The 27,853-nt window shown below is 58.3% G+C and overlaps 1 protein-coding gene across 1 annotated transcript in view; it reads left to right on the top strand.

Annotated features, from left to right (window-relative positions):
• The window catches only part of COQ8A (coenzyme Q8A), a 38,179-nt gene that overhangs the window by 8,506 nt on the left and 1,820 nt on the right, over positions 1 to 27,853 (top strand). Inside the window, exons 2-13 of the mRNA XM_036235388.1 lie at positions 8,628 to 8,813; positions 11,885 to 12,298; positions 12,572 to 12,638; positions 21,376 to 21,450; positions 23,642 to 23,764; positions 25,650 to 25,735; positions 25,880 to 26,020; positions 26,451 to 26,532; positions 26,643 to 26,736; positions 27,005 to 27,146; positions 27,385 to 27,492; positions 27,608 to 27,673. Coding sequence (XP_036091281.1) covers positions 8,637 to 8,813; positions 11,885 to 12,298; positions 12,572 to 12,638; positions 21,376 to 21,450; positions 23,642 to 23,764; positions 25,650 to 25,735; positions 25,880 to 26,020; positions 26,451 to 26,532; positions 26,643 to 26,736; positions 27,005 to 27,146; positions 27,385 to 27,492; positions 27,608 to 27,673 — 1,575 coding nt within the window. The 5' untranslated portion in view covers positions 8,628 to 8,636. The remainder of the gene's footprint in view (positions 1 to 8,627; positions 8,814 to 11,884; positions 12,299 to 12,571; positions 12,639 to 21,375; positions 21,451 to 23,641; positions 23,765 to 25,649; positions 25,736 to 25,879; positions 26,021 to 26,450; positions 26,533 to 26,642; positions 26,737 to 27,004; positions 27,147 to 27,384; positions 27,493 to 27,607; positions 27,674 to 27,853) is intronic.

Genomic DNA, 27,853 nt, shown 5'->3' with positions numbered 1-27,853 from the left:
CTGTAAAATGGGAATAATGATAGTACCTACCTTACAAAAATAATTGAGATAATACACATAGAACACTTAGCACAGAGCCTGGAATATAATAAACTCTCAATAAATAATAGCAACTATAATCAGGCTGTGCTGGTCTGCTTCCCACAAAATAAAAACATTTAGGGAACTGGTTAAATCGGTGGTCCCCAACCTTTTTGGCCCAGGGGCTGGTGCTCCCATGAGAATCTAACACCTGAGGATCCGAGGCGGAGCTGGGGTGGTGATGCCGGCGCTGGGAGCGGCTGCACCTACAGGTGAAGCTTCGCTCGCTCGCCTGCCGCTCACCTGCTTCTGTGTGGCCCAGTTCCTAACAGGCCGTGGACCAGTAGCTGTCCGTGGCCAGGGGTTGGGGACCCCTGAGTTAGATTCACTGGGGGAGAGTGTCAGAGTACCTGCTACTCAGTAAGCTCTCGTGTGAGTTGGCACAAGAGGGTATAGTTTAAACAGTTCTAAGAAAAATTTCAACAGTCCCGAACATGAGGCTCTTAGCCTAGAAGACAGCTGGGGCCCTGGAAACTCACTGCTTACACGGCACCACCCCGCTGGGCCACCCTGGGGCTGCAGGTTCAGACCCGTGTGACCCATCAGGAGGCCTCCGTGCCCCGCAGTAGGGGGGCCCGGTGTGGGGCTTCGGGTGGAGGCAGCAGTGTCAGTACCTGTCTGCCTGTACCCCTCCCTCCGACTCAGACCCCAGCTCCCCACTCGCCTGGCAGGGATGCAGCGGAAGTGCAGGAGCGAAGGACTGATTCGGTGGAGGATGGATTAACGTCTGCTCAGACTCAGGCTGTGGACTGACGGTGGCCTTTGTCAGTTTCCAGTGGGGCGAGGGAATGCAGGTGGCAGTGGTCTGGCCGTGAGCATCCTGAAACAGCGGAAGGAGGGAGTAGAGATGTATAAGAGGTTGGCATCTGATACTCGGAGAGCCCCCAGACCTGACCCCTTCATGGGTAGTAGCGCTTAGGGGCTGCCCCGCTGTGGGTCAACACAGTTTCTGTTAAGGGCCAGATAGTAAACATTTTAGGCTCTGAGGATCATAGGCCTCTTTTACAACTACTCCACTCTGCTCTTCCAGCTAAAAACAAACTCAAACAGCCATGGATAACGCACATGTAACTGAATGAGCCGTAGACAGTAGGTGAATGAATGAGCAGGCCTGTTTGTTGTAGGTATTGATTTACAAAAGCAGAGCTGGTCTTGGCCGAGGGTGGTGGTTTGCTGACCCCTGACCTGGAAGGGCACTAAGTCTATGTTACATGTTTTAACTTTTGATTCAGAAAAATGTGGTCACTGCACTTAATGCTTTATTCAAAACTAGGATCCTATTTTGGGGAGGAGAAAGTATCCAGTAATTATTTCTGTCTTTTAACACAGGGGCCAGCGTTAGACCTGCTGCCTACTTGTGCCAAGTGATTTTCTCACCAATTTCTGAGAAGGGCAGTTGAGCCTCTTTCCCCAAAGTGGGGTGGCCGTGTTCCATCTTCCTGGTGGCCTGTTAGGGGCAGGTGTCTTCTGATGAGGGACGGCGGCTAAACAAGGGTATTTATAGCATCCTGATCTGCTGCGTAGCCCTCGGCCCATTCCTCCCGGGACAGACACTTGGGATATGGAATAGTTTCTTTACACATTTTTTGTGTTTGCTTATGTTTTTTATTTTAACGACAGATATGTAAGATTATTTTTATATAATTTATTTTCTATTATAAAAGTGATATATGTTCTTTGTAGAAAGTTTTAGAAAATATTAAGAAAATTAAGAAAGTAAGGAGAATCTATCATCTACTGCTCAGAGAAAACCACTGTTTCGTACACTATCATCCATCTCCCTCCCTCCCTTCTTCCCCTCACCCCTCAAAAGGAAGGATAATAATGTTTTGTAACTGGCTTTATTTTCACATGGGAAGGCATAATCAACTTTCTTTTTTTGGTCAGTAAATACCTTTTACAGTATCATCTTAAGTGGTTGCATAGCATTTCATCCTATGGGTATTACCACGATGTACATAACCAATATTAGACAACGTAGTGATTTACATTCTTATAGCTGAATCATTATTGCATACGTCTGTTTTGTAGGGAAATGCAATTTGAAAGATTTTGGTAGAATCCTTGGATAGTTATAAAGTAGGCTGGCCTAGGGAGGAGTAGGGAAAGAGGACTTCCTGTAGACAGACCCCAGGTTTGGGGCATTTGGAGGTGACTTGCGGCTGTGGGAGTGAATGACTCCAGTGGCCTGTGTCCACTGTGAGGGCTTGACTCACCAGGCCTGGGCTGGGGCTGGCTGGCGGGGCAAGTATGGAGGTTATTTTTCCCTCTTCCCCTGGGTTCTTCATGTGCCCAGTTGCCTTTGAAAATTGATAGCATATTAGGATATTTCCGAACCTGCTCACAGGGACCCTGCGGCCGGACCTCATTAGCTAGATGCCGGGAGTGGCCCGAGGTGTTTGAGTGATGGCCGCTGGTGTGTGAAGAGCGCACAGCTACGGAAATTCATGGATTGCTTCAGAAGTTTCACTCTTTCCCCCCGACACACACATTCTTCCGAATCCTTGGAGGAAACGAACAGTCAATGGGTCGGTTTTCTTTTTCCTTAAAGTAAGAGAAAAATTTCATACTCGTAAAGAAACTTTCAGTGCCCCGCAGCCTAGAAATGGAGAATGTTCACGCCCCAAATAAAAAGGTTGTTCTTGACTGGGAGGGGGCAGAAGGCCTCTCGGAGCTCCTACCCTTTCGAAGGTCCTTAAGCAGACCTTTCTGGAGAGTGCTGGAAGGGCCACTCTTCAGGGTCCCTTAGCAGCTGGCCTTGTGGGCCATTGTCTTTAAGCTCGCTCATTTTCGATGTCTGTGTTCAGTTTCTGGAGGGGAAGATGGGAAAGGAAGGGGCAGGTGCAAGATGCCGCGTGAGGCGAGGCCAGACTTCTGGGAGCAGGCGGCGGGGAGAAGCTTCTGGGAAAGGATCTGTTCGGGTGTCCCGCCTGGCCTGGGGCGTGGCCGCCTCTGCTCCCTTTCCCCTTCTTCCTCCAGAGCGGGGTTCCCAGGGTGAGTTCTCAGGACCAGCAGCGGCAGCAGCACCCAGGAACGTGTTAGCAATGCAGGTGTCCAGGCCCCATCTCAGAGCTGGGAGGGGCAGCCAGTAGTCAGCACTCAAGCATGAGAACCTTGCCTCAGACCAGGCTTCTTCAATTCCATATGTAGATTAAAAGCTGCAAGCAGGTGGAGCCAGTCCCAGAAATGAAAGGCTTTCTTCAACATTGGAGAGACCAGCTGAATGCATTTCATTTAACAAATGAGTGTTTATTACCTGCCGCTTTGTGTCGAGCACAGTACTAGTTGCTGGAGATGGAGAGGGAGGAAGACTGGGGTGGTCCTTGCCCTCTGGCCGACAGCCCAGTGGCAGAGAAAGACAGTTCCATGAGCACATTTAGAGCATGCTCACTGCTAGGATGGGGGAAGAACGGGGTGCCACGGGGGACGTGGATGGGCCTTAGGGGTGGGACATGTTGGGGAGGGCTTCCCAGGAGACGCCATGTTTGAGCTGAGACTCGGGAGGCGGGAGGAGGAAAGGAAGCGCGTCCTGCGTCGAGGTCGGGTGGCCTGGTTAGAGCACTTAGTGGAGCAAGATGAGGCCCGGGCTGTGAAGGGTCCTTTGGCCCCGGCACCGTAGGGGTCTCGGAGAGGTCAGGACTCCTGGGAGTGGTTTGGTAGGGTGTTTCTTTAAAGCGGTTGCTCTGGCTGTAGTAGCACGGGGAGTGGGCAGGAGGGGCGGAGAGGCAGTTAGAGGCTGGCGCAGCCGCCCAGGTGAGAACATTCAGGTGGACTAGGGGAGGCAAGGAGGGCTGGAGAGCAGTGGCTGGTCGTCGCATTGCTCAGGGTGGGGAGGGCGGGGTAGATGGCGAGGTCAGCTTGGGACACGCTGACCTTGCCGCCCGCCGGACACCGGGGCGGCGTGCGTGGCGCGGCCCGCCGGACGACGCCTGCCCGGGAGAAGGCTTCGCGGTGAGCTCGCACACTCCCCAGAACAAAGAGCTTCCTGTGCAGTTCGCTTTCGGGTCCTTCTGCCAGCCACCCCAAGACTGTGCTGCGTTCCCAGTCTCTCCCTGGGAGCGGCGAGCCGCAGGTGCTTCAGTTCGCTGTCTCGCTGTACGACATCTTTACTTCTTCTTAGCACTTCCGCACGTCAGGCCCAGGAACGGCCTGGCGAGCTCTCCCCCCCGAAAGGGACGAGGAGGTAACATGCTTAGTGTCGGCAGCGGTGGCAGAGCGGGACCCTGCGTCCAGGCTTTACCGCTGGTCAGCCGCCTCCTGACCCTGGCCATCCCCCTGGCGGCTGTGCCCCTGAGAGACGAGCCCGTGTGCCACGGCAGCTGTGAGTGCCCTGGGGCCAGCGGCAGGGTCATCCCAGACCTGCACAGACTGGCCCGGAGCGCTGGGAGCAGACGCTAGTGAACGTCTGTTCAACGAGTGACTGAACGACTGACTGTATTTTGGTGCTCGTAGGTCGTGGGCACTCCCGAACCTCTCCAGCACCCCCACCGCTATATTCGCTCGTGCTCACCTGGCACAGCAGGTGAGCGCCGAGGCCTCGGAGGCACATGCTGCCAAGTGGGCCGGGTCTGAACGCTCCGTGCCTGTGTTACTCCCAGGGGAGGTCCCCCAAACCCATTTAAGACCAGCAGAGTGAAGCGGAGTGGAGTGAGGGCTTAAAAGTTGTGGATGAAATTGTGGCGAGGATGAGATTTTTAATTTGTGTATTCAATGCGTTTGGGGAGCTTTCCATTTTAAGATCATGATGGAAAGTGCCATGTGGTGCAGCTGGGTGCCTGGGCATTCCTGGAGACTGTTGGCACCCAGGTTCTGGGTAGCTGAATTCTGAGTAACGTTGGGATCCTGGCATGAGAAGTAGGGTCTGTAAGACCCAATCTTTGAAAACCAAAAGGTGAGAGAAGTTCTGGAAAGAGATTTCCTTCTGGTGGATGTCCCCCTTCCCTCCCCCTGCTTTTTCGAGGGCAGACACTCCTTTGCAAAAAAGTACCTGGTTCGGCTGGAGTGTGAATGGTTTACTTAGTAGGGAGCAGAGTGTGGGAGGTTTGGATCTGGCCCCAGTACATTAGATAAATCCTATTTGTCGAAGGGGTGTGGGCACGGGCTGTGGTTTTATAATAGGCATCCACGTGTGAATCTGCTCACAAGTGACAGGCAGTGTTTATTGGCAACATCTGCTAATTTGAGAAAAGTGAGCCGGAAGGGGCATTTCCGTGGGGATGGGGCTTCCCTCCTGAGGAGGTCGTCTGGCCCTCCCACTCCCGACTGAGCGCACTGTGTGGGGCGAGACTGCGTGGGGTGAGACTTGCACCGGCTGGGAGTGTTTTGGGTGTGAGGATGCGGCTGTTTAGGCAGGAAGAAAGGCAGAACTAATTATTTTTTCTAATCTTTCTCCTCCGCTGATCGACCGAGACAGTAGAGCAACTCCCCGGAAGACTGGCTCGACACTCTCGCCATCGACGCCCACCTCTCTTCATCGCTCTTCCCTCTCTTCTCTCCTCTCTCTCTCTTTCTTTCTCGTTCTCTCTCTCTCGCTTCTCTCTCTTTCTCTTATTCTCTCTTTCTCTCGCCGATTGAAGGTTGTAAAATTTGTTATTTTATTTTTTCATCTCCCTCTTCCCAATAACTAATTATTTTTTAATGTGTACTTTTTAAGATGAGTTATTTCTTTGCTATTTTGAAAGTAGGATATGTGAACTGAAAAAGCTAGGAAAATACAGTTAGGAGGATACTGACAGAGACTGTCATTCCTCATATTTCTCAAATGTAGGATTTTAAAAAATTTCGGTCAGTTTCTTTAACATTTTTCCCTCTTACGAACTTCTTTAAAAGCGTCAGTGTGCAGTAGGGGCAGTGCCGGCCAGTCACGGGGCTGTGCTCGGGGCTGCACTGACCTGCTCGGAAACCAGGGGTTAGGGCCGGCTCCGGTGGGTGCCAGCCTAACCGTGCGGGACTGTGCGGGACCAGAAACGGACCCTTCAAAGTGAATGCCCATCGGCATTGTGAGCCATTCCAGCTAGAGCTGGGGGAATGGGCCAAACAACTGCTTTTCAGCTTTGCTCTTGTGACATTTTAGTGTGTGGTTTTGATAACTAGGATGAGAAATTCAGGGAGAGTTAGTTTTAATAAGCCCGAAAACAAAGTCTGAATTAAATAGGTCTTCGGAAGTTTAAAGGAAGATTTGGCATCAGACAAGATAAGGTTTTGGAATTATCGAGATTCGTGGCCAATGGGAGTCGTCTTCCTTGGTTATCTGGATTGGATTCGGAGGCGAGCAAGGGGAAGGCCTGTTTCTGGGGACCCCCGGAGCAGTGGGGTACGGTGGACGGTCCTGGGGCCACCAGTAAGGGTCCTTCTGAACAAACGGGACTGGGGCCCCGCCTTGCCATTGCATGTCCCTGGCGTCTCTTTCAAAACCACCTGCCACTCTGGGGTCTGTGGGCCTTGATGGGCGCTTCTCCTCCTGGACTTGACAATGTGTCTGTCGGGTAGGGCCAGGGGGCTGGGGAGTCGTCAAGAGCTGGCACCAGCTGAATCTGAGCTCTGATCACGTGATCTCTTCCCGGTCCTAGACATTTGGGGGTGGTTGTGGGGCTTCCCCTTGTTTATAGCCATAAAGCGCAGGAGCCCAGAGGGAGCCTGAGTGTGAACTGGCACCAGGTGATGGGCCGGTCTAGCTTCCTTCCCCCTCTGCCGTCTCTTTCAAGGGTATGATCACCTTCCAAAAACCTCCTTGGCTTTAATTAGGGTGCGGGCCGTCCATCTGTGCCTGACCAGTGCCCTGTGCCCATGGGGGTGCCTCAGAGTCTATGCGCCAAGCATTTGGGGAGGCGGCGTGGACCGGTGGGCACAGAGCAGATGCAGGCCAGGGTCAGGCCTCAGGGCCACCGTTCAGGAGCCGGATGACCTTGGCCAGTTAGTTAAGCTCTCTGGCTTTGGTTTTCTCCTTTGGAAATGGGGGCAATTATATATCCATGCCGTGCGGTCGTTTGTAAAGAGCAAAAGGAGAGGAAGTGTGGAAAGCACCCAGCCCCGTACCTGGCGGCTGCTCTTGTATGAAGGTGAACGTGTTCTCAAGGGCAGGTCATGGCGTGTCAGCTCAGCTCTCCGGGCTCCTGTGCATTAGTGGGTTTCTCAGGCCATCTCTACGTTTCTGCTTTAATCAAAGTAGCTGTTCAGGAGCAGAGCCGTGTCTGCAGGGACCGGTGGGCCGACTGGCACGTGTGCCCCCCCACTCCCCGCCCCCGAGCCCGCCTTCTTCAGAAGTCCCTGGCGTTCTGGCTGAGGTCCCAGTCAGAGCTCTTACCTGACCTTCCCGTCCGTCCGTGCTTCTGTTAGTCCGGTGAGAAGACAGAATCCACGAGGTGCCTCTGCCCTCCGGTACACGCCCTTCGTCCAGAGCGTGCGCCCGCCCTGCTCAGCCCGCACGTGTGTGTTCACGCGGGTCCCCTGCCCGCAGTGCTTCCCACGGCCCTCTCCTCTCAGTTTCCATCTTATCTCTGAGACTCGTCACATCCCGGCTCTTCTTGCCGTGGCCAGAGCGCTCCTTCAGTGGGGTCTCCTGCCGCCCCCGCCTTTTCCTGGTTTTCCTCCAGCCCAGTTTGTTAACAGGGCTTCGTCTCACGCCTCCCAGCACACAGCCCCTCGCAGGCCTTAAGAGATCCTCGGGCGATTGACCGCACACCCCCCGCGCCGTGGGGCTTGGCTGGGTACAGTGGCTTTCAGCCTCTTGGACGATGACCTACGTTAAGAAACATATTTGAGATGGTGACCCCGTAGAGGAAGAAGAGGGAGAGGAGCTCACGCGTACGCACACACAGGAAAACACGTTTCCTGAGACGGTGCGGCCCGCAGCGCCCCGATGCTTACTCTGCTGTTCATAGTGTGTTGGTTTTTAATGCTGGGGGGTTTTTCCCGATGGATTGCACTGTGGTTGGAAGGCATTGGGTTGGCGAACAGTTGAGCCTGAGGAAGGGGCGGGGGGCCCTAGTCGTCCCTTGGTCTGCGGGTGTCTGTCAGAGGCTTCACTGGGCAGAGCGAGAGTGGCTGGGCAGGGACAGACAGCACTTGGGGCGTTCGGGTTGGCCCCCCCGGAGCCCTGCAGAGAACTGCTGGAGCAGATGCTCCCTCCCAGCCTCCCGTTCGGTCCAGAGGAAAGGGCCAGGACTAAGTCAGTACACCCCATTCAAGTCCCGGTTCTGGCATGTGGTGTCTGGGAGACTTCGGGCGGATCGCTTACCTCCGCCTGCAGTGTTTCCCAGGGCGGCCGTGAGACTCGGTGAGGAAATGCCTGGCAGGCAGCCCCTGGCCCTCGGGGTCATTCATTCTGCTCAGTGCCCTGCAGTGTGGGGGTCGCCTCGGCGGACCTTGAGCCCTGGGCCATCCCTCTCTTTTCTCTGTCAGCCTGGATCAGAAGGGGAGTCCAGGGAAACCAAACAGCCAGTCGCCTTCTGCCCAGAGTTTGGGGTGGAGTTGATCGCTGTGAGCATGACCCGTATGAGGTGTGGCATCCCCTGCCAAGCCCCCCGACTCGGTGTGCTCTCTTCCAGCCCTGTAGGATGGCTGCCATGTTGGGGGACGCCATCATGGTGGTCAAAGGCCTTGCTAAGCTGACCCAGGCGGCCGTGGAAACCCACCTGCAGCACTTCGGCCTCGGCGGGGAGCTCATCATGGCGGCCAGGGCCCTGCAGTCCACGGCTGCGGAGCAGATCGGCGCGGTCCTGGGGATGGTGCAGGTGAGGAGGCTGAGCCGGGTGGGTGGCGGGGGGGAGGGTGCCAGGTTGGAGGGGCCTGGTGAGACCAGGACACAGCCGGGGTGGCTGGTCTCCTGTGGCCAGGGAGCCCACTGGCTAATGTAACCTGCCCTCCTTCCTGGTGGCGCAGCGTACCTGTGAGGCTGCCATCATGTGGCTCAAGTTTTAGTTAAAGGCGTTGGGAAGAAGCCCCGGGTGCTCGTAGGCCAGCACGCTGGCTAGATTAGTAACTCACCGGCACTCACCTGGAGAGACAGGGGCCTTCAGGTGACCTGCCCCCTCCCTCTGCCTGGCCTGTGGTCACTTCCTGGGCCTGTCTGAGAGGTACTGGAGAGAGGCCTTTTTAATTTTGGAAATTAAAATCACACACAAAAAGTAATGCCTGCTATGTTTTCTTATGAGAAGCAGCTGAAGGGAATGCCTGCATGCTTCCTTCACTGAAGCAAGCAGGTTTTTTTCATAAGACAAAGCACCCTCTCCTACTTTATCTGGTTTATGTTAGTGCTTTTTCGCTGGGTTGATTTCTGTAAAGAATTGGCGGCAGCCAGCAGTGTTTAGGCTTGACGGGCGCACGGTCAGGCCGAGAAACGCAGGTTTCGCTGGACATCGGGCCTCAGCGTAGGGCCACCCAGGGTGTCTGCTGGCTTTCCTCAGGCCTTGAAGGCTCTTCTCGCGGTGTCGCCTGGGCCAGAGCCGGGGCCAGGCCTCGTTTTCCTCCTCCATTCTTCTGCGGGTCTCTGGGTCCTGATCCTGGGGCCGTGCCCCTTTCCAGGGTGGAAGCTGAGGCAGCTTCGCCTCCTGCCTGCGTCTGATCCCTCGTGCTGCCCCCCGTGCACGCCCCGGGGAGCCTCTGCGGGGAAAACCCACGGGGAAGGTTTTAAGCAACAACGAGTGCTGGGGGCCGGGGGGCGACTGCGCACAGGGCCTGATGTAGCAGAGCGTCGTTCACCCCGCACAGCCCCCTACGACGGTCCCCGACAGCCCAGGGCTGGGAAGGGGTGCGTGTGCGCACACGTGCGCGCCTGTGTTGGGGGCTGAGCTGCAGGGGGCGCCCTGCTGCCCCTCTCCCGCCACGGCCGTCCCGCGGCCGGCTGACCTGGACAAAGGACACTCGTGCTCCTCCGGCCCGCGAGGTCAGCCTCAGGTTTTGGGTTCCCAGTCCCTCCCTTCCTGTTCTCTAAGGGTCCAGTGGTGAGATGTGTCTCTCTCCCGCTGTGCACAAATGCCTTTTTCTAGAAGTCTTCACACCCACGGTCTCGTCCGAGCCCTACTGCCGTCCTAGCCTATTCATCAGGTGGGGAAACTGAGACCGAGAACTATGATGTGAGGCTCATATCATTAAGTGACAGAACCGGATTCCGGTGGCCTCTTCCCAGCCTGACTCCCTGCCTCGCACTCCCCCTGGTGAGGCCGGGCTCTGCCACCTCGTTGGGTGCCTTTTCCAGCGAGGAGCAGGTGAGGTCGCCCCGCTCGCTGGGGCCGCCCACGAGTGACAGCGAGCGAGACCCGAGACCCGGCAGGGCTCCCTGAGAGCTGAGGCGGGGCTTCCCGTGAAGCTCCTGCCCCCCACGCTGTCCCCCGGACAGGCCTGGCCCGGGCTCTGGGAGGAGCAGGGCCGCCCCCAGCACAGTCACTGGGAGGTGGGAGGGAGGGAAGGCCCCCCACCACACGGGAGGCACCGGGAGGGCGGCGGCCTCCACCTGCTCGCATTCTCTCCCTCCGCGCTCGGATCCCGGGCTTCCTGCCTGTCAGAGCGCAGGGGCCACGCACTCCGAAGCCTCTCCCGTCAGCTCCTCTGAGGATTCATTCACGTCTCCGTTCAGTTGATGCTTAACCGAGTCTGGTCCCATCGAGACTCTGAGGCCCCTTCACTGTCCACGGGCCTCACAGCCACGTAAACAGGGCGTGGTGATGTAGGGCCAGGCAGCTGTCACCAAGTCCCCTCTCCCTAGGGCTTCCTGGACATCTCGAGAGGTGCCCAGTGAATCCACTACAGTTTACTTCCATTCTGAGAAAAGTGCTGTCAGGTGGCCAGCGGGCCAGACGTGGCCTGGGACCCCCGCTCTGCCACTGGCCGGCCGGTGGGCCTTTACCCGATTACTTAGCGCTCTCAGCCTGTTTCCCATTTATGCAATGAGAGTCATAGCCAGTCCCGTTGCTTCCGCTGGAGGCAACTCTCGTGTCCTTAGATTCTGCAACTTCTGATAAAGCTGAGCGTGAGCAGGCCGAGCGCCCCCTGCTGTGTTTGCAGAAGCCACAGGTGGCCCCGTGTGCACGGACGCCGTTCCCGGGGACGGGGTTCCGGGCCGCCGACCTCCCTTCAGGAGTCAGTGCCGCTCCCTTGGCCCCGGCGGTGGCTCCACATCCCTGTGACTGTGGGGAACCCTATCTTCAGAGGAGGAAGTAGCAGAGAGGAGTCAGGAACTCACTCAAGGTCACTCAGGGTTCAAAAGTAGAGAGAACATGGGACCGAAGGTCAGGTCTTGGCGCCAGTGACAAGAACTTAGTGCACCCGCCTCGTTGCCTGCCAGGGCCGGCAGGGGGTGCTGGCTGTGACGCGCTCCGGCGGGAGCCTCCCACGGGCACGCCGGGAGCCGGGTCCGCACCATGCACCGCGCTGGGCCCGGACGGGCGGGGCGTCCCCGGCCGCGCTGCCCTCGGCCCCGCTGGTCCACGCTTGTGCTTTGACTTCTCACAGCTCCCCCGTCTTGCCCCGCTTCGCCCTCCCCGAACCCCTGAAGCCCCGATCACCGGGCGAGGAAGTCGCTGCTGAGAGTGGTGCTTCCCGCCTTGGCCCCGGCCGGGCGCCCAGCCGGTTCTCAGTGGCCATGCGGCCGGCCCGGGCCCACGCGGTGGGGACCCGGCGGAAGCAGGCTGGAATTCGGGTCTCCCGGCCCCTGGGCTGGGAAGGTGCTGATCGCTTCCGGAGCACGGTGATACCTTCGGCAGGCGCGGAGGACAGTGGCAGCGTGCTGTCCCGTGCCCAGGGCGCGGACACGGGGACGCGCCGGGCTGAGCTCGCACGCCTCTCACACTGGCTTTTGTTCCCTTAGACTCAGCAGAAGCACGAAGAGCCCTACGGTGCTGAGAGCTTTGACGACCCAGAAGCAGAATTCCACTCCTCAGGGCCGAGGGCCGAGGGCGCCTCCGCGGAGTTCTCTGCAGCCTCCTCCTCCGACGAGGCGCCATCTGTGCCCTGGGACCATGCGGGCAGCGAGGGCCCCGCACCCGCCTATGTTGACAGCGGGCCCTTCAAGGAAGCCGGGCTCCCGGGCCAGGCCGCCTCCCCGCTGGGCAGGGCCAGTGGGAGGCTCTTCGTGGACACCAGGGCCCCCTTCTCCGGCAGGGGCCTTCAGCGAAGGTTCTTCCACCAGGACCAGTCCCCCGTGGGGGGCCTCACAGCTGAGGACATTGAGAAGGCGCGGCAGGCCAAGGCTCGCCCCGAGAGCAAGCCCCACAGGCAGATGGTGCGTTCGGGAGGGGCTGCTGGAGTGGCCCTGTGGGGGGTTCTCAAGAGGTGCTGGGGTCAGGCCCCTCCGCGGACAATCTCCGGGGGTGGGGTGGGGGTAGGGGGGTTCCAGAGGTTTCAGGAACATGGAGGCCTCTTCTTGGTGGAGTGTGCTGCGAGGCAGAGCTGCTGCCTTTCGGGGGCAGAGAGGGAGGTGGGGGCAGCACGAACCCCTGCAGGTCGGTCTTGTCCCTGTCCGCTGACTCCCGCGGCCTCTCTGTCCTCCCTCTAGCTCAGCGAGCGCGCTCGGGAGCGGAAGGTGCCAGTGACGAGGATTGGGCGGCTGGCCAACTTTGGAGGTAAGGTGGCCGTGTGCCCCTCACACAGGCCCGCTGGGGGCGGGCGAGGGGCGTGGCCCGGGGGTGTCCTGGGGCCGGTGGTAGCTCCTGCGGTAGCCATTCCCGGATGTCTTCTACGTGTGGCTGATGCAGTTATCGGATCCCACTCCGCTCGGCTCCCCGGGGGCCGGTGTGGGGGACGCCGCTTTGCGAGCTGCAGCTCTGCTTCTCGGGCCACGCTTAGCGGGCAGCGTCTGCAGCTCCGGCCTTTCCTCCAGCCCAGGCCGCCCGGCCCCGTCGGAGGCCTCGGCAGCAGGGAGGCTCGGTAGGTAGCGAGTAGAAGTTCTTCACTGGCCTGTTCGCCTCCGAGACAGCGTGTTTTCCCCTGGTGACCAGCCGTTTGGCGACTCGCTTGCCGGTTTCCCGTAGGCCTGTGGGGTGTCAGTCATGCTAACGAGGTGCTGCATCCCCGAGCTAAGTTCGAAGTCCATGTTGAGATGCTACATCATGAGTTTTGTTCTTTTCTCTGAGGGCTTGAGTAGTCACGTGACCAGCGTGTCTGCCCTTTCGATCTGGGTTGAAGGATCATTTTATGATGCAGGTCCAAAGCAGTCGTGTGCGCCTCTAGGGCCGCGTGCCGTCGTATGGGTCGCGTGTTCACTGACGAGATGTTCCTACCGAAAGCCGTCTCTCTTCTGCAATAGCGTACTTTAAGACCGAGTGACTGGGAGTGCATTTGTCTAGAGCTCGGCTGCCTCCAGATCCTCCAGACGACACGGTTATTGCAACCAACGCTTCTGGCGGCTAGACGCACACGTGAGCCTTGGGCGAGCGGTCGTTCGCGTGGCTGTGCGTGGCAGGTCCGACGGGTGCGTGCGACAGCAGTGCTCGGGTGCCCACCGCTGTCCGTCTTCCCACCAGCCTTTTGCTTTCGGACTGGACCACATGTCTCCCTGCCACGTACCGTGTGCCACGCGTGCCGTCGTCTGCCGCCTCTTCCCGTGTCCTTGTTCAGGCTCGGCTCCCTGCCCCTCGACGGCCTGGCGCTCTGGGAGCTGGACCGATGTGCGGGTTCACACGCGGATGGCCGCCTGTCTTCTTCATGTGCAGAGCGGACTAGGTTGATTGGTTAGGACTTTCTCAGCCGTATGATATTGTGATCTTAAAATTTGGCATCTGCTGCCTAGACGTTCAAGACTCTAGCATGAAGTGGCATCTAGATATCAGCACAGAGTTATCGCTTTACTCCCCTTTAATGGGTTAGCGCTTCAGGCAGTTCCTCAGAGAACGTAGCGAGTTCCCGGTGCGACACCACCCGCATGAGTTTGCGAATCACGGCTCTGGTCACCACCAATGACCCTCACTTCCCAGAAGACTTTGCACCTTCTCTGCTTTGCACAGTGGCTGTTTGTTGGGTAATATTCATTATTTCTTACTAAAGAATTAAATGGAGGTTCTCTTCCCTCCCCTGCGTTTGAGGGCAGGAACTATCCTCTCCTTACTCTGTAGTTTTCCTGCAAGGCCCTCCTCTTCCCCTCACTCCAGACGAGGGCTCGCCACGGAGCCCTGTCCCCGGAAGCCTCAGCTTGATGCGTTCCTGAATGGGTGTGTTCCTCTCGTGGGAGTCTTAGCAGGGGCGGGGCTGGTGGAGGATCTGTTTGTGAAAACTGGCCGGAACCGAGGACGAGGACGCCATGGTAAATCGAAGTTTGATGAGACGGCGCGAAGTCCTGGTGGAGTGGTTAAGGAGGCAGACAAGCAGAAGGTGTGTGGGACCCGAAGGCAACCAGTGAAGCCAGCGTGCGGGGCCCCCTTGGGGCGGGGACACGGGCAGCCGGAGGCAGCATGGGCTGAAGCAAGGACAAGCCCTGGTCTTGGTAGGTGCTCTGTACCCTGAGAAGCCCCTCGAGCCCTTGCCGACAGCTGCCCGACGCCCGGTGCCACCCTCAAGTGTCCGTGCTGGGGGCCTGTCCACAGCCGTGATTCCGAGGTGTGCACACTGTCACCCAGGCCGTTAGCAGCTAGCATCTCAGGCTCGGGGGTGGCAGGAGGTGGCTCCTCCAAGGGGAGCCAGGTCTGGAAAGAACCTGCTGTTCTGGCCCCAGAAGCGAGTTCCGGGCCTTCTTTCTCGCCCAGAAATTTGCAGACTGGTTTATGATCCTTTCATGAGTGTGAAATCAACTTAATTGGTCAAGACCAGCATCTAAGAAACAAATTAAATAGAATGAACTTGAATAGAAAAAGATCAGAATTAAGATCATAGACCCTTAGAACTGTACACATTGCAAAATTATTGTTTTGGAGGTATAAACATACTATTTACGTATGTTCTTCTTTGCATTGTGAAATACATGGCTTACTGGTGAGTAGTCTAAACAGTTTGAAGTAATGTTCTACTTTGTTCCCCTAGAAAACATTTCTAGCCTTTCTTCTGCTCATGGGGGCTAGGTGTTTCTGAGGAGTAGACCATCAGGCTTTGGGAAGTTTCTACCTGGGGAGAATGAAGGAAGGGATTGCTCTCGATCTCAGGGAGATGGGGTTGCCGTTTGGAAGGTCGGCAGCAGGTGTTCAGCCATGTGAAGGTGGAAGGCAGAGGCTCTCCAGGCTGGGTGGCTCATTTCGATGCTGCGTTGGGGACGGGAACCCCAAGTCCAACTTGGCTATGGGATGTTATAGCTGTGATGTTATGGGCAGGTGATCTGTGGGCATTAGATTTTGCTAAAGAATGATGAGAAAGATAGGGTCAGAGAATGGATTTGGGGTCAGGACTGAGCTTTGGGTCATCAGAATATCCAGGTTATAGTTCCAGCCCTGCTGCTTTGTGACCTTGAGCCCTGCTTTGGTTTTCCCTTCTGTAAAACTGGGGTCTTGACTCCACTGGGAATAGTTTGGTAAATATTCCATGTGTACTTGAACAGAATTCTGATGGTGTTCGGTACAGCGATATGTCTATCTCGTCTAGTTTGTTACTAATATCGATCAGGTCTTTTAATGTTTTGTTCTGTTTGTTCTATCATTTATCAAGAAAGACATTTAAGTCTTATTCTATGATTGTGGATTTACCTACCTTATTTTCTTTTATTTTTTCTTTTATTTTTTTATCTACCTTTTTTTTTTTTTTTTTTAGTTCTGTCAATTTATGCTTTAATATTTTGAAGCTGTGTTATTGGTTGCTTACAGATTTAGAATTCTTATATCCTCCTGGGGATTGACTTCTTTGTTATTCCTCTCTTTATCTCTGTGAAAGTCTACATTATCTGGTATTAGCACAGTTGTGTTTCATCCCTTTGTAGGGGTTTATGTTTGCATGGTATCTCTTTTTCCTTCTACTTTCAGCCTTTTTGTGTCCTGATATTTAAGGTATGTCATTTGTGGCAGCTTATCTAATTATTTTTTGTTAAGTACAGGTCAGTAATCTTCGTCCAATAATGTAAACAGTCTATTTACATTTAATGGAGTTGCTGATCTATTGGGGTTTACATCTACTATTTTAGCCTTTGTTACTATATGACCCATCTGTTCCCTTTATTTCTCCCATCTTGTCTGCTTCTGAATTAATCAAAGACTTTTTTTTTTTAATTATACACATTTTCTCTATTGGCTTGTGTGTTATTCTACTTTTAGTATTTATTTTTGAGATTATAGTATGCATTCTCGACTTATTACACTGTAATAAAAATGTATTTTTTACTACTTTCCGAATGATGATAGGACCTTAGAACACTTTGAGTCTGTGTATTCCCTCTGTGTGGATGTGTATGTATGCATTTTGTTTCTGCATGTTTTATACTATATATGAAACTAAGATATATTAAACCCCACAACATATTATTTTTTTCATATAGCTATATGAATTTAGATTAATCCACATAGTTATACCTTCTTTTTCTTCCTATATTTTCATAATTACATTTGGGATAATTTTCCTTTTCTCTGAAGAACTTTCTTCTCTCTTATAATGCAGCCTGCTAATCATGAATTTTCTGTTTTTATTTGTGTGAAAATATGTTTATTACACTTTTCATTTTGGAAGGTATTTTGGCCGGGCATTAAATTCCATGTCTGAAATTATTTTCTTTGAACACTTTAACCATATTATTCCACTGTTTCTGTTAAAAACCGGGCCGTCTGTTTTATACTCCTCCTTTGCAAGTAATGGTGTTTTTTGTCATCTGGCGGCTTTTAAGATTTCCTTGTTGCTTTTGGTATTCAGGAGTTTGCGATGTGCCCGGTAAGATTTGTTTCGCATTCATCCTGCTTGGAGTTTGCAAGGCTCCTTGAATCTGCGATTTGAGCTCCTGCCCTGTCCTCTCTCTCTCCTTCTGGAACTCCGATTACACGAACGTTAGACCTCTTCTCTCCTAGGTGCTGCCTCGTCTCTTTTCTGTATTTTCCACCCTTTTTGCTGTCCGTGCCTCAGAGGAGATGTCTGCATCCCCTCTGGACCTGTAACATGAGAGAGAAGCAGGTGATGGCGGAAATGAGACTTTAACAGATAAAGCGGGTGCCATAGACCGCCTGTTGGACGGGGCTGAGCGTGGCTCTGAGCACCGCGCCGCAGCTGCGGGGCCCCTCGCCCAGGAGTGCGCAGGCCAGATGACGAAGGGGGAGGGAGGAGAATACCCGGGAAACAGGACGACAGAGAGGAAACGACGAGCGAAGAAATAGGAAGAGATCAGGCTATTTAGACGCTGTTTAGGGAGGATGTTCAAATACGATACACAAAAACAGAGGCTATTATGCGAGAACAGTGGGTTGGGAATGAAGAGGGACTGGTTCCTTGGGAATTCTGTCATTTTTTTCTTAAATGTAAAATGTTAAGGGACTCTCACTCCCAGAAAAACACTTTGCTTTAAAAAATTGTTTATGAGACTCCACTGGGTTTCTTAGGAGATAAGGTAACATAAGCGTATTCTCGCTTACGTTAGAAGGTGGACGTTGCTTAGGTTGAAACGCAAAGCCGACGGCTATTGTTGCTTAATTTCCTAAAGATCCTGATACACCTGGGTGTGTCCCCCCATCTCAGTGGCAACATGAAATAGAAACACTGGGTAAATTGGCATAGTTTTGGTTATTTTTAAATTTTCCCCAAGTATGAACATTTAAAACAAAACAAAAACTACTATCAACGGTTACTGTGTTTTTATTGACCTTTTTCAAAGGGTATTATAGCGATGCAGAAGTACCGAGGACATGGTCCCCAGACGCAGGGCGGGAGTAACCGAGCGTTGTGATAGACTCACCCCACCGCCTCTGTGTGCAGACACCGATCGAGACCCCGCCGTGGCTCGTCGCGCAGTGGCGATGCCTTTGGATTCCGCGGCTGGGGCAGGGTTGTCAGGACGGCTGGGGTGGAAGTGTTTACACCTCCTGCGGCGGCACCGAGTGTTCTGACCTCCTGTTGTTGACTTTTCTAAAGCCAGGCTACCTCCTCTTGGAAGGACATTAGGGCAGTTATCACCTCCAGTTACAGGTGGGGAAGCCGGGCCACGGTCGCCAGTCACCCAGGGCCCAGTGCTTATTTGTGGCAGCCTGGGGCCAGAGCCCAGGAAGCCTCTGTCACAGCGGCCCCCCCATAATTGGTCCTGTGTCCCCCACATTCGGCAGAGGGGCTGTGTTAGGTCTTCCCCGACCCCAACTCCAGCTCTGGGCCAGCTCCTGAGAACCCGTGAGCACACGCTACAGGGAGCTTCCTCCGTCACCCCCTCCTGGTCCTCCTCCTCCTGCGCCGTGGGCTGCAGGCCCCTCCACAGGCCCCTCTCGTCCGGGGCCGGGGCGGCGTGGAAGATGCGGGTGTCGCAGAGGAGGTGGGCCGACTCCCGAAGGAATCGAGAACGGCTGGCAGCAGGGGACGCTGTCCTTGCCCACCGCCTTTCCCGGGTGGATGGTCATGTCGGATCAGGCTTGTCGGGTGCGTGAACACAGCGAGGGCGTGGATGCCGGGCCCTCAGCGCGTGCTGCTGAGCGCCGCGGGGCTGCCTGGGCCCCTGCAGTCGCACGGACGCGCCCTCCAGCCGGCGGCCAGCGCGCCTGGGCGTCTGCTGGGCATTTCCTTCCTCCTTCCTGCTCGGAGGCCCCTCGCCCCAAGCCGCCTTACCCCTTGCGAACGGTGCTGTTGTTAAAAGGTGTTTTCTTTTGAGTTTTCCTTAACCTCTGGTGCCTGTCCGGGCAGAGGCCCAGTGGCTAGGGCCAGGTTTGGCCCTGATGACCTCCAGAGGGACTTCTGGGAGGCAGGGGCCCCAGTGCGCTCCTGCGGGGAAGAGCCTGCCCGCCGCCCCGGCAAAACCTGTGTGAGAGAAACGTTGGGAACAGGAAGGGGCCGGCGCCTTCTCTCGGGCTCGCATGGAGACCAGGCTGTGGGGCCGCTGAGCAGCTTCCCTGGCTGCTTGTGCTCGGGACGGCCAGCAGGCCGTGCGGGCCAGGCCCGGCCTGAGCGTGGATCAGAACACGGAGAGGCACACAGTGCCGTGGGCTGCTGAGGTGGGGCCGACGGGCCGTGGGGACATGTACAGAGAGAGCGAGGACCTGGGGAAGCCCAGGCAGAGGCCCGATCTTCCAGGAGTTGCCTCCAAGGGCCACTGGTTCTGGGAGAAGGAAGAGTCGCCGGGTCATGCCCTTCCCCCAGCAAGGTTCTGGGAATTGCTTTAAGCTTGGCCAGGCTGGGTCGGGGGGCGGGGCGGGGGTGGCAGGAGAGCCAGCCTATTCCCTGTTCCCTAGAGTGGGAGCTCCTGAGGCCAAGGTCACTGCTGGCAGCACCTCTGGCCTGGCCCTGGGCTGCTCCTGAGGGAGCTCGTGGGGCCAAGGAGGAGCCTAAGGCTCCTTTGCAGAATGTTCTTTCGGTGATTTATTTAATGACAGGTTCTTGGCCTTGGAGAGCTGTGGCTGTGACCTGCAGCCTAGAGATGGCCAGAGAACAGTTTGACAAAGTATCTGAGGGGAGCTCAGCAGGGGAAGCTGGGGGCTCCTGTGCCTGAGGAAGGAGGGCCCCCGACAGCTGTGATGTCTGACACCATCTACCTCTTGTAGGTTTGTCTTTGGACTCGATCTAGGCACAGAAAAATCTAGATGTAAAGATGTCGATGAGAGTCACTGCAGTTGGAAGGTTATTGCCTGTTGCCATCTCGTTTGCTGAGTTGGATAGTGCACTGGGTGAGGCGGAGGTGGGCAGGCCACGGGGGAGTTAATGTTTGCTTGGAGACCCGGCTCCCAGCTCTGTGCCCGGTGACCACCGGAGCTGGGTGGGGGGCGGTCACCGGCCCTGGCGCTGCCTCCCAGTACACCGGGATGTTGTGGTGGGCGCGGGGGTTGCACCGAGGGCCATTTCCAGATGACTGTGGCTTCTTCCCGTGGTTGCCAGAGCGTGGCTCATTGTGCCCTGTCCCCTGCAGCGGCCACCACCCACGCGGGATACTGAGCACTTGAAATGTGGCCGGTCCAAACTGAGTCATGCTCTGAGAGTAAAATACACGCAGGATTTTGAAGACCCAAGACCAAAAAACAAAGTAGAATATCTCTAATAAGTTTTACTTGAGTACTTGTTGAAATGATAATGTTTTGGGTATACTGGGTTGAAAATAACACATCAGAATTCATTTCACTTGCATCTTTTTGCTTTTTAATGTAGCTACTAGAAAATTAGAACAGTTTTAAGTGATTCGCATTGTACTTCTTTTCCACAGCACTGGTCTAACCAGTTTTCATGGGAAAAACGATAATAACAGCAAACGTTTCCAGGCCCTGCTGAGAGCCCTCGCTTGTTTAATTCTCGTAATGACCTGTGAGGCAGGAGCTTTGGTTTTTCATTAAAGCGACTCATAGTCACTCCAGGAGGTCGAGGAGGACAGGGAGGCGCAGGTTTCCCCGTCCGTCCGTCCGTCAGAGCTGCTGTTCCGTCGGCCCCGCAGGGCCGTGTTCTCCGAGGCCACCGGCCGTAGCGCATCTTCGGTGTGACCGCTGGATCTCTGCTGTCCCTTCGGCTGTGGTCGGCCCTCTGCTCTTCCCTCGCCCTCTGCTCGGGTGCGCCTTCTGCCCCCGCTCCCCGTCCCGCTGCAACTGCGTAAAGGAGAGCACGTAGGCTCCGAGCCAGGCTGCTGGCCTTTGCGTGTGGCCTTTGTGGCAACTGCTGGGGTCCTCAGGCGCCTGGGATAAGCGAGGTGTTCATGAACTTTGATTCAGAAGTTACCAAAGGGGACTGGTACTCCACCCCAATCCTTAGACCACTGTCAGCGCCCAAGGGCTGCAGCCTGCGCTCCTGTGTGTCCCCATGGCTTGGCTTGGGAACACTCAATCTTTTGCTTTTGCAGAAATATTCTGACTCGCACCAGTGACTGCTTTATGTCTCTGTAGTGAGAGGCCTTTCCTTCCAGTTGCGGTGAACTGAGTTAGACAATTCTGGAGAACTGGAGGCTCCTGTCACAGGCGGTGCCGTGGGTGGCCCCGTTGCTGGGCCATCCTCCACGCGTGCTGGGTCCTCCTGGCGTTTCCCAGTTGTACGTCGCCTCGGGGTGCGTTTGTGTGTCTGAGCCTAGATTAGCAGAGGTGATGGGCGGATGGGGGCGCATGAAGCTTTTTCACACACAGCACCTACCTTGAGTTCCGTCTTCTCTGAAAATAGCAGATGCGTCTCCTACCTTTGCCCCTCCCTTTTCAAATGTCGGGGGTGTCTGTGGGGTGGCTCCAGGGCTCCTGGGTGGAGGATGCTGGGCAGCAACCCCATCCCCACACGAAGGCCAGTGACCGCCACCCTCTGTCATTGCAGGTCTGGCCGTGGGCCTGGGCTTTGGGGCCCTGGCCGAGGTCGCCAAGAAGAGCCTCCGCCCCGAGGAGCGCTCAGGTGAGCTGGGCCTTTGACCGGGAGGGCAGGGTGGCTGTGGGAGGTGGGCCTGCCAGCCCCCAGCCTCCACCTGGTTCCGAGGCCTCCGGGGACCTCACGTTCCACCTTCAGGGTCGTGATCACCTGTGTTCCGTGTAAGTGGCAGCCCTGGGGTTGGCCGAGGTCTGGGGCTGCTCAGCCCGTCCTGGCTCCTCCTGCCTGACGCCCCTGGAGCCTTGCTGTCGGCCCAGCCTCCGACCCCCGCTCTCCGGAGCTGCCGGGCCTGTCGGTCTCACCAGGTTCGGCGCCCAGGGCTCCTCATTTGGCAGAGGATGTGGGTGCCGCTGGGACAGACCCCACAGGGTCCTCTGTCTCTGAGGCAGAGCATGACGCCGCTGTCCTCGGTCTCCCAGGGTCAGCCAGAGGTCAGGTCAGAACACTCGGGCCCCCCAGGGGATGTCACTCATTTTAGTATGACACCTCCTTCTTTCCTGGGGACCCCTCAGTGGTACCCCACTGTCTTGCCCCTGTAGCCCTGGCTGTCAGCTTAGGAATGGGCTCCCTTAGGGGCCCCGCCAGTCACATAGATGGCCTCTCTTCACCCACAAGACCCTCTTGGGACAAGGGGGCCCCAGAGAGAAGGCAGTAGCCTGTCCCCATGGGCCCCTGAGTACAGGGGTCACAGGGTGCCACGTGTATCCTTGGAAGGGGCCAGGGGACAAGGCAGGACTTAGCGAGGGTATTTTTAGTGTTGGCGTGGCCGCCTCGGCACGGCCCCCGCCGCCCCCTCTGAAGCTGGTCGCTTGCCGTTCGGCCATGTCCAAGCAGGAAGGAGCTGGACTAGCCGCAGGGTTACCGCTGGTGTCCTTCCTCAGTGACGTGGCGGTGACGCCAGCTGAGAACCAAGGGGCCCAGGAACCACAGGACCTGGGTGCAGGCCCGGGCGGGATGGCCCTGGGCAGCCCCCAAGCTCCGCTCCAGCTTCCCGAGCGGGCTCTGGGGCGCTGCGGCCCACGGGCCGCCTCGTTCCTGCCTCGAGGACCCGGCTCAGCCCCTCTCGGAGTCTGGGCCGAGGACAGTGGCAGGCACTGCGGGACAGCCCTCCGCGGCTCTGGTCTGAGTGGGCTCACAGCCCGGCGGGCGGGAAGAGCAGCAGCGTCGCAGGCCGGAGGAGCTCGGGCGGCGGGAGAGCCGGGCGGACCTGGTTCCCCCAGGACGGGGCCCCGAGCCCAGGGCCGCACCGCTGGGCGGCAGCTGGGCTCAGCCCGCCGCCCTGCAGCCCCGTCAGCTCCCTGCCCCCTCGTGTGCAGGACAGAGGCCATCTGCACCCGCGGTCTCAGGGCCTCTGGGGGAGGGTGGGGGAGAGGGGCAGGCCGGCGGCGGTGGGCGGGGCCGTCCTTGCTCCCCTCCCTGAGGGGCCGGCTCCCCCTGCAGCCAGCTGGCCCTGCGGTGGACTCTAGGGGCGCTGGCGACCTTTGCCCCGTACATTGGGAAGGGCACAAGGGACAATGACTTGGCAGCCCTCACCTGCGATTGGGTCCCTCCAGGCCCTTCCCTCCCAGCGCCTGCCCCTCACTTCCAGCTGACTGTGTTTGGTGTGTCCCCTCCAGGCCCTGGGGACCGATATGGAGGAAGTGGCCCTGCGTGTGTGCGCGTGCGTAAGGTGGGGAGGGTGCTGGGGTCAGGCCTGGAGAGACCTGGGTGGCCCTAGAGGGCATTCCTACAGCTGTGGTGTGGAACACAGGGCTAAGATGGCCACTGACCCCCACGCTGGTCGGAGGGCACTGCTGGGGGCTCACAGGCCCCCCACAGCCTGACGCCGGTTTGATGGGCACCAGGAAGAGGAGCGTGAACTGGGCCTCCCGTCAGGCTCTGTGCTGGGCTTTGGGGAATCACTTAAAAATCCCCCACACCCCGTCCCGTTACCGTCCCTGCGTTTACCGAGGACCAGAGGCGACGTGGCTTACCCGAGGCAACCGCCAGTGGGTGGCGGGCTGGGCCGCCCCAGGCTCCCCGAGCCTCAGCACTGCTGGGGGTGGGGGGAGCTGCGTCTGTCCCCGGTGCCCACGGGGGTCCTGGAGCCCAGCGTCCCCCTGACCGCCTCCTCTCTGGGCTGCTTCCTCCTCCTGCCCCGTGGCCCTGTTGGGTTGTGAGGCCACCGGACACCCTGAGAGGGGCGAGGGTGCTGTGGTGACCTGGCTCCCGCCCACAGGAAAGAAGGCCGTGCTGGACTCCAGTCCCTTCCTGTCGGAGGCCAACGCGGAGCGCATCGTGAACACGCTGTGCAAGGTGCGGGGCGCGGCGCTCAAGCTGGGCCAGATGCTGAGCATCCAGGGTGAGTGGGCCCCCGCGGCGCGGGCCAGATGCTGAGCATCCGGGGTGAGTGGGCCCACGTGGCGCACGCGCCGTCTGCCCGCCGCCTCCTGCCTGTGACCCGGCGGGCAACTAGCCCGGGATTTTCAAAAAAACTCAAACAGGAGCCCACAGCCATTGTTCTTGCTTCTTTCTGGGTGTACTGAGATATCTAGAGGTGATCTCGGCATCCCAAAAGTTGGTGAGAGTCTGGCTGCCAGCCCCCCACGTCAGTTGGGGGGGCTCACAGGCCTGCCACACCATGATGTTGGGGACAGGGGCATGTGGTCCCAAGGAGGGAAGGCTGGGGACAGCAGCTGAGCAGGAGCTGAGGTGGCCCCAACAGCAAAGCTGAGGTCGGGGGCTTCCCGAACCCCCGGGGAGGGGTGCCCGAGAGGGTGGCTGTCCGAGTGGGCGCATTTGAAAGCGGTTCCCTCATGAGCCGTCTGGTGGCCTCACTGGACTGGCCAAGCGTGAGACTGGAGGTCACGGGGCGGGCGGGCTGGGCACGGGCGCCGCCTGTGGCTTCGGGTCTGGAGTGGTCCCCACCTGTCACCCGCTGCACGAGCCCTGGCCCCGGGAGGGCCACGTCCGGTGACTGAGCTTACGGGCGCCTCACGGGTGCGGCCAGGGCGTCATCGCAGATTCGTCGTGTGTGCCGCCTAATGACAGGGATACGTTCCGAGGAAGGTGTCATTAGGCAGCTTCATCGTGCGAACGTCACCGGCGCCCGTTCACACGGCGCCTGGCACACCGGCTCGGGCAGGGCCTTGGGACCCAGGCTCCCCGACAGCGCGTCCGTGAGAAACACGAGGTTAAATCGGGCGCAAGCGAAATGATGCATCAGGAGACGCAGCACACGCGGGGCCCCTCGTGAGGCCACCCGCGTAGCCCGGCTGCCCCTTTGCAGCAAACTGCGTTTTAACACATAGAAAGAGCACACTCCGAACCGGCAGGAAGCACGGCACGGACAGCAGCAACGGCCATCTGTCGCCGGGCGTCACGTGCTGTCCGTGACGGTGCGTGCGGTGCTTCGACACGGCTGGTGGCGCTGCAGGGTGGTCTGTGCCAGCGTCACCGCACGCACGTGATGCACTGAGCCGTGACGGCCGGAACGTCGCCAGGCGATAGGCGTCTTTCAGCTTCATGATGATGCGGGACCGAGCGTGGGGTCCCTGAGCGCAACGGTGTTATTTGGGGCGATGCTAGGTCCCCGGCAACAGTGCTGTATCAGAACATTTCAGAAAACTAAGCGGCAGGGACAAGGGCTTGTGAGGGCCGGCCGCGTGCAGAGGGCCGGCTCGGACGGTCTGTAGTCCTCTGTAGGAGGCCAGGTTACGGGAGTTTTCTACATTTTATTACACTTTGTTTCCTAAAATTGCTCTTCCATGATTGTGGAACGCTCCGCCTATTGTGTGGAAGAAGCCACCTTCTCAGGTCGGTGGCTGAGTTCAAAGCCAGGGCACACGCTGCCCCCGCTGCCGAAGGTCGGGGCCCCGGGCTGTGCAGGTCGCCCAGCGCCCATGAGGGAGGGGGCGCGCTGGGCTGGGCGGGGTCTCGGGGCGTGGCTGCGGCCACGGTGCCCCAGGAGCGTGCACCCTCAGGTCACTGCCCCTCTGGAACTTTTGTCCACCTGTGCGCCAGGAGGGGGAAGGCTGTCAGGGCGCCAGGAGGACTCGGGCCGGTCCCGCTGGGCGGCGTTGGGCCTGCGCTTTGTCTCCGAGCCGGGGTGCAGGTGTGTGGGAGGACGATGGGGTGGGGGGGCATCGGGGGGGGGGGTGGCGCTCTCCCAGGAGCCGGCTGTTTCCAGCCTGTGCTCCTTCTAAGGGGTCAGCCCTCTGCCCCCTGACCTCTCCGGTGCCTTCCAGACGACGCTTTCATCAATCCCCATCTGGCCAAGATCTTCGAGCGGGTGAGGCAGAGCGCAGACTTCATGCCGCTGAAGCAGATGACGGTGAGGAAAGCTGCGCCCGGGCACCGGGGCCCTCCCGTCCTCCCCTCCTCACAGGGGAGCTGCGGGGCCCCGTGGGAGCCGCTTCTCGGGGTGTCCCAGGTGGCTGCGCTGTGCTCACGGCCCCTCCCTGGCCTCTCCCTCTAGAAAACTCTCAACAATGACCTGGGCCCCAACTGGCGGGACAAGCTGGAGTACTTTGAGGAGCGGCCCTTTGCCGCTGCCTCCATCGGGCAGGTGCACCTGGCCCGCATGAAGGGTGGCCGAGAGGTGGCCATGAAGATCCAGGTGGGTGCCCAGTGTGCGTGCTTGTCCCCATGGGGGCTGTGGAGGGCAGAACCAGGGCCCCTGTCATCTCTGGCCCCAGCACCTGAGCAGGACGGGGGACTGAGAAGCATTTGCCGAGTGGCTGTGGGAGGTGGGATGGCCTTGCAGCAAGCTTGGTTTGGGTGGGGCGGGGACAGTGATCGCCTGCTTTGGGCCTGAGCGAGGAAGGGCCCCTGAGTGGGCAGTGGTTCCGGGGCTGGGGTGGGAGACAGAGGAGAACCAGTTTGGGATGGGCCTGGGGTCACGGCAGCATCATGGGGTCTTAGCTGTGACTTTCCCAAGGCGTGGGGGCGGGTGGGACATGGCTGGGGAGCTGCCGGTGGTGGGAGAGGGGGGCTCCATGCCAGGGCCTGGCTCCGTGCCCCTGGGACACCCGTCTGTCCCCCTGCAGTACCCTGGTGTGGCCCAGAGCATCAACAGTGATGTCAACAACCTTATGGCTGTGCTGAACATGAGCAACATGCTTCCGGAAGGTCTGAGACTGGCTGATGGTCATGGGCAGACACTTGGGACAGACTCTGGGCACCCACCGGGGCCTCCCTGGGCAGCCCCCAGTGCCCCCTGACACCTCTTCTCCGCCCAGGCCTGTTTCCCGAGCACCTGATTGACGTGCTGAGGCGGGAGCTGGCCCTGGAGTGTGACTACCAGCGAGAGGCCGCCTGTGCCAGGAAGTTCCGGTGTGGCTCCCGTCTGGGCAGCTGGGCCTTAGGCCCCCTCCAGCGGGGGACAGAAGGGCCATCAGTGGGCAGCCCATGGGGGAGGGGTGAGGGCTTCTCTCATTCTGCGGGGCAGGTGGCTGCGGTCGGGGCCTGGGGCCTTAGCTGTGTCCTGGCCAGCATGAAGCAGGACACTGCGCTCGGCTTAGCCCCTCGTCGCTGGGCATCATCCCTGGGGTGGGGGGCGGGGAGGATCTGGGCCCAGGGTGTGACGTCCCGCCCCTGCCAGGGAGCTGCTGAAGGACCACCCCTTCTTCTACGTGCCCGAGATCGTGGACGAGCTGTGCAGCCCCCTCGTGCTGACCACGGAGCTGGTGTCCGGCTTCCCCCTGGACCAGGCCGAGGACCTGAGCCAGGAGATCCGGAACGAGGTGTGTCTGCCGCTGGCCTCGGGGCCCCCAGGCGCTCCCTGTGGGGATGAAAGGGACAAGGGGGCTGCCGCGCCGCCCCGGCCCCCAGGGTCTGCTCTTGGAACGGAAAGTCATCCTCTGGGCAGAAGGCGGGGGTGGTGCGGGGAGATGGAGAGGGAAACAGAGTCCGGCTGTCCCAGCCCGACTCGGGTCACCAGGCAGCCGGGCCCCGCAGTGACCAGGCCCCGCCTCGCCCCAGATCTGCCACAACATCCTGGTCCTGTGCCTGCGGGAGCTGTTCGAGTTCCAGTTCATGCAGACGGACCCCAACTGGTCCAACTTCTTTTATGACCCTCAGCAGCACAAGGTGAGCCCGAGGGGGCCCTGCAGGACCCTGAGCTCCCCGCCGGAGCAGGGGCTCTGAGGGGGGGGGGGGGTGTCTCAGGCCCAGTCGCCAGCTTCCCCTGTGTCGCCCTTCTCAGGTGGCTCTTCTGGACTTTGGGGCAACTCGCGAATTTGACAGGTCCTTCACTGACCTCTACATCCAGGTAGGGGTGGGGCCTCGGCCTAGACCTGCCTGGGGACTCGGAGGGAGGGGGGCTGACCAGGCTCCCGTCCCTGCCCTCGCGCAGCGCCTGGCGGCAGCGGGTGAGGCCACGGCCTCTAGGCCCTTGAGAGAAAGGACAGCAGTGGGGGAGGTGGTGGGCGGCAGCCCCCGGCCCTCAGGA

The sequence above is a fragment of the Rousettus aegyptiacus genome, unplaced genomic scaffold (genome assembly GCF_014176215.1).
Source record: "Rousettus aegyptiacus isolate mRouAeg1 unplaced genomic scaffold, mRouAeg1.p scaffold_m13_p_18, whole genome shotgun sequence".
NCBI classification, from domain to species: Eukaryota; Metazoa; Chordata; class Mammalia; order Chiroptera; family Pteropodidae; genus Rousettus; species Rousettus aegyptiacus.
The sequence above is the reverse complement of the archived record's forward strand: the minus strand, read 5'-3'. Positions and strand labels throughout refer to the sequence as shown.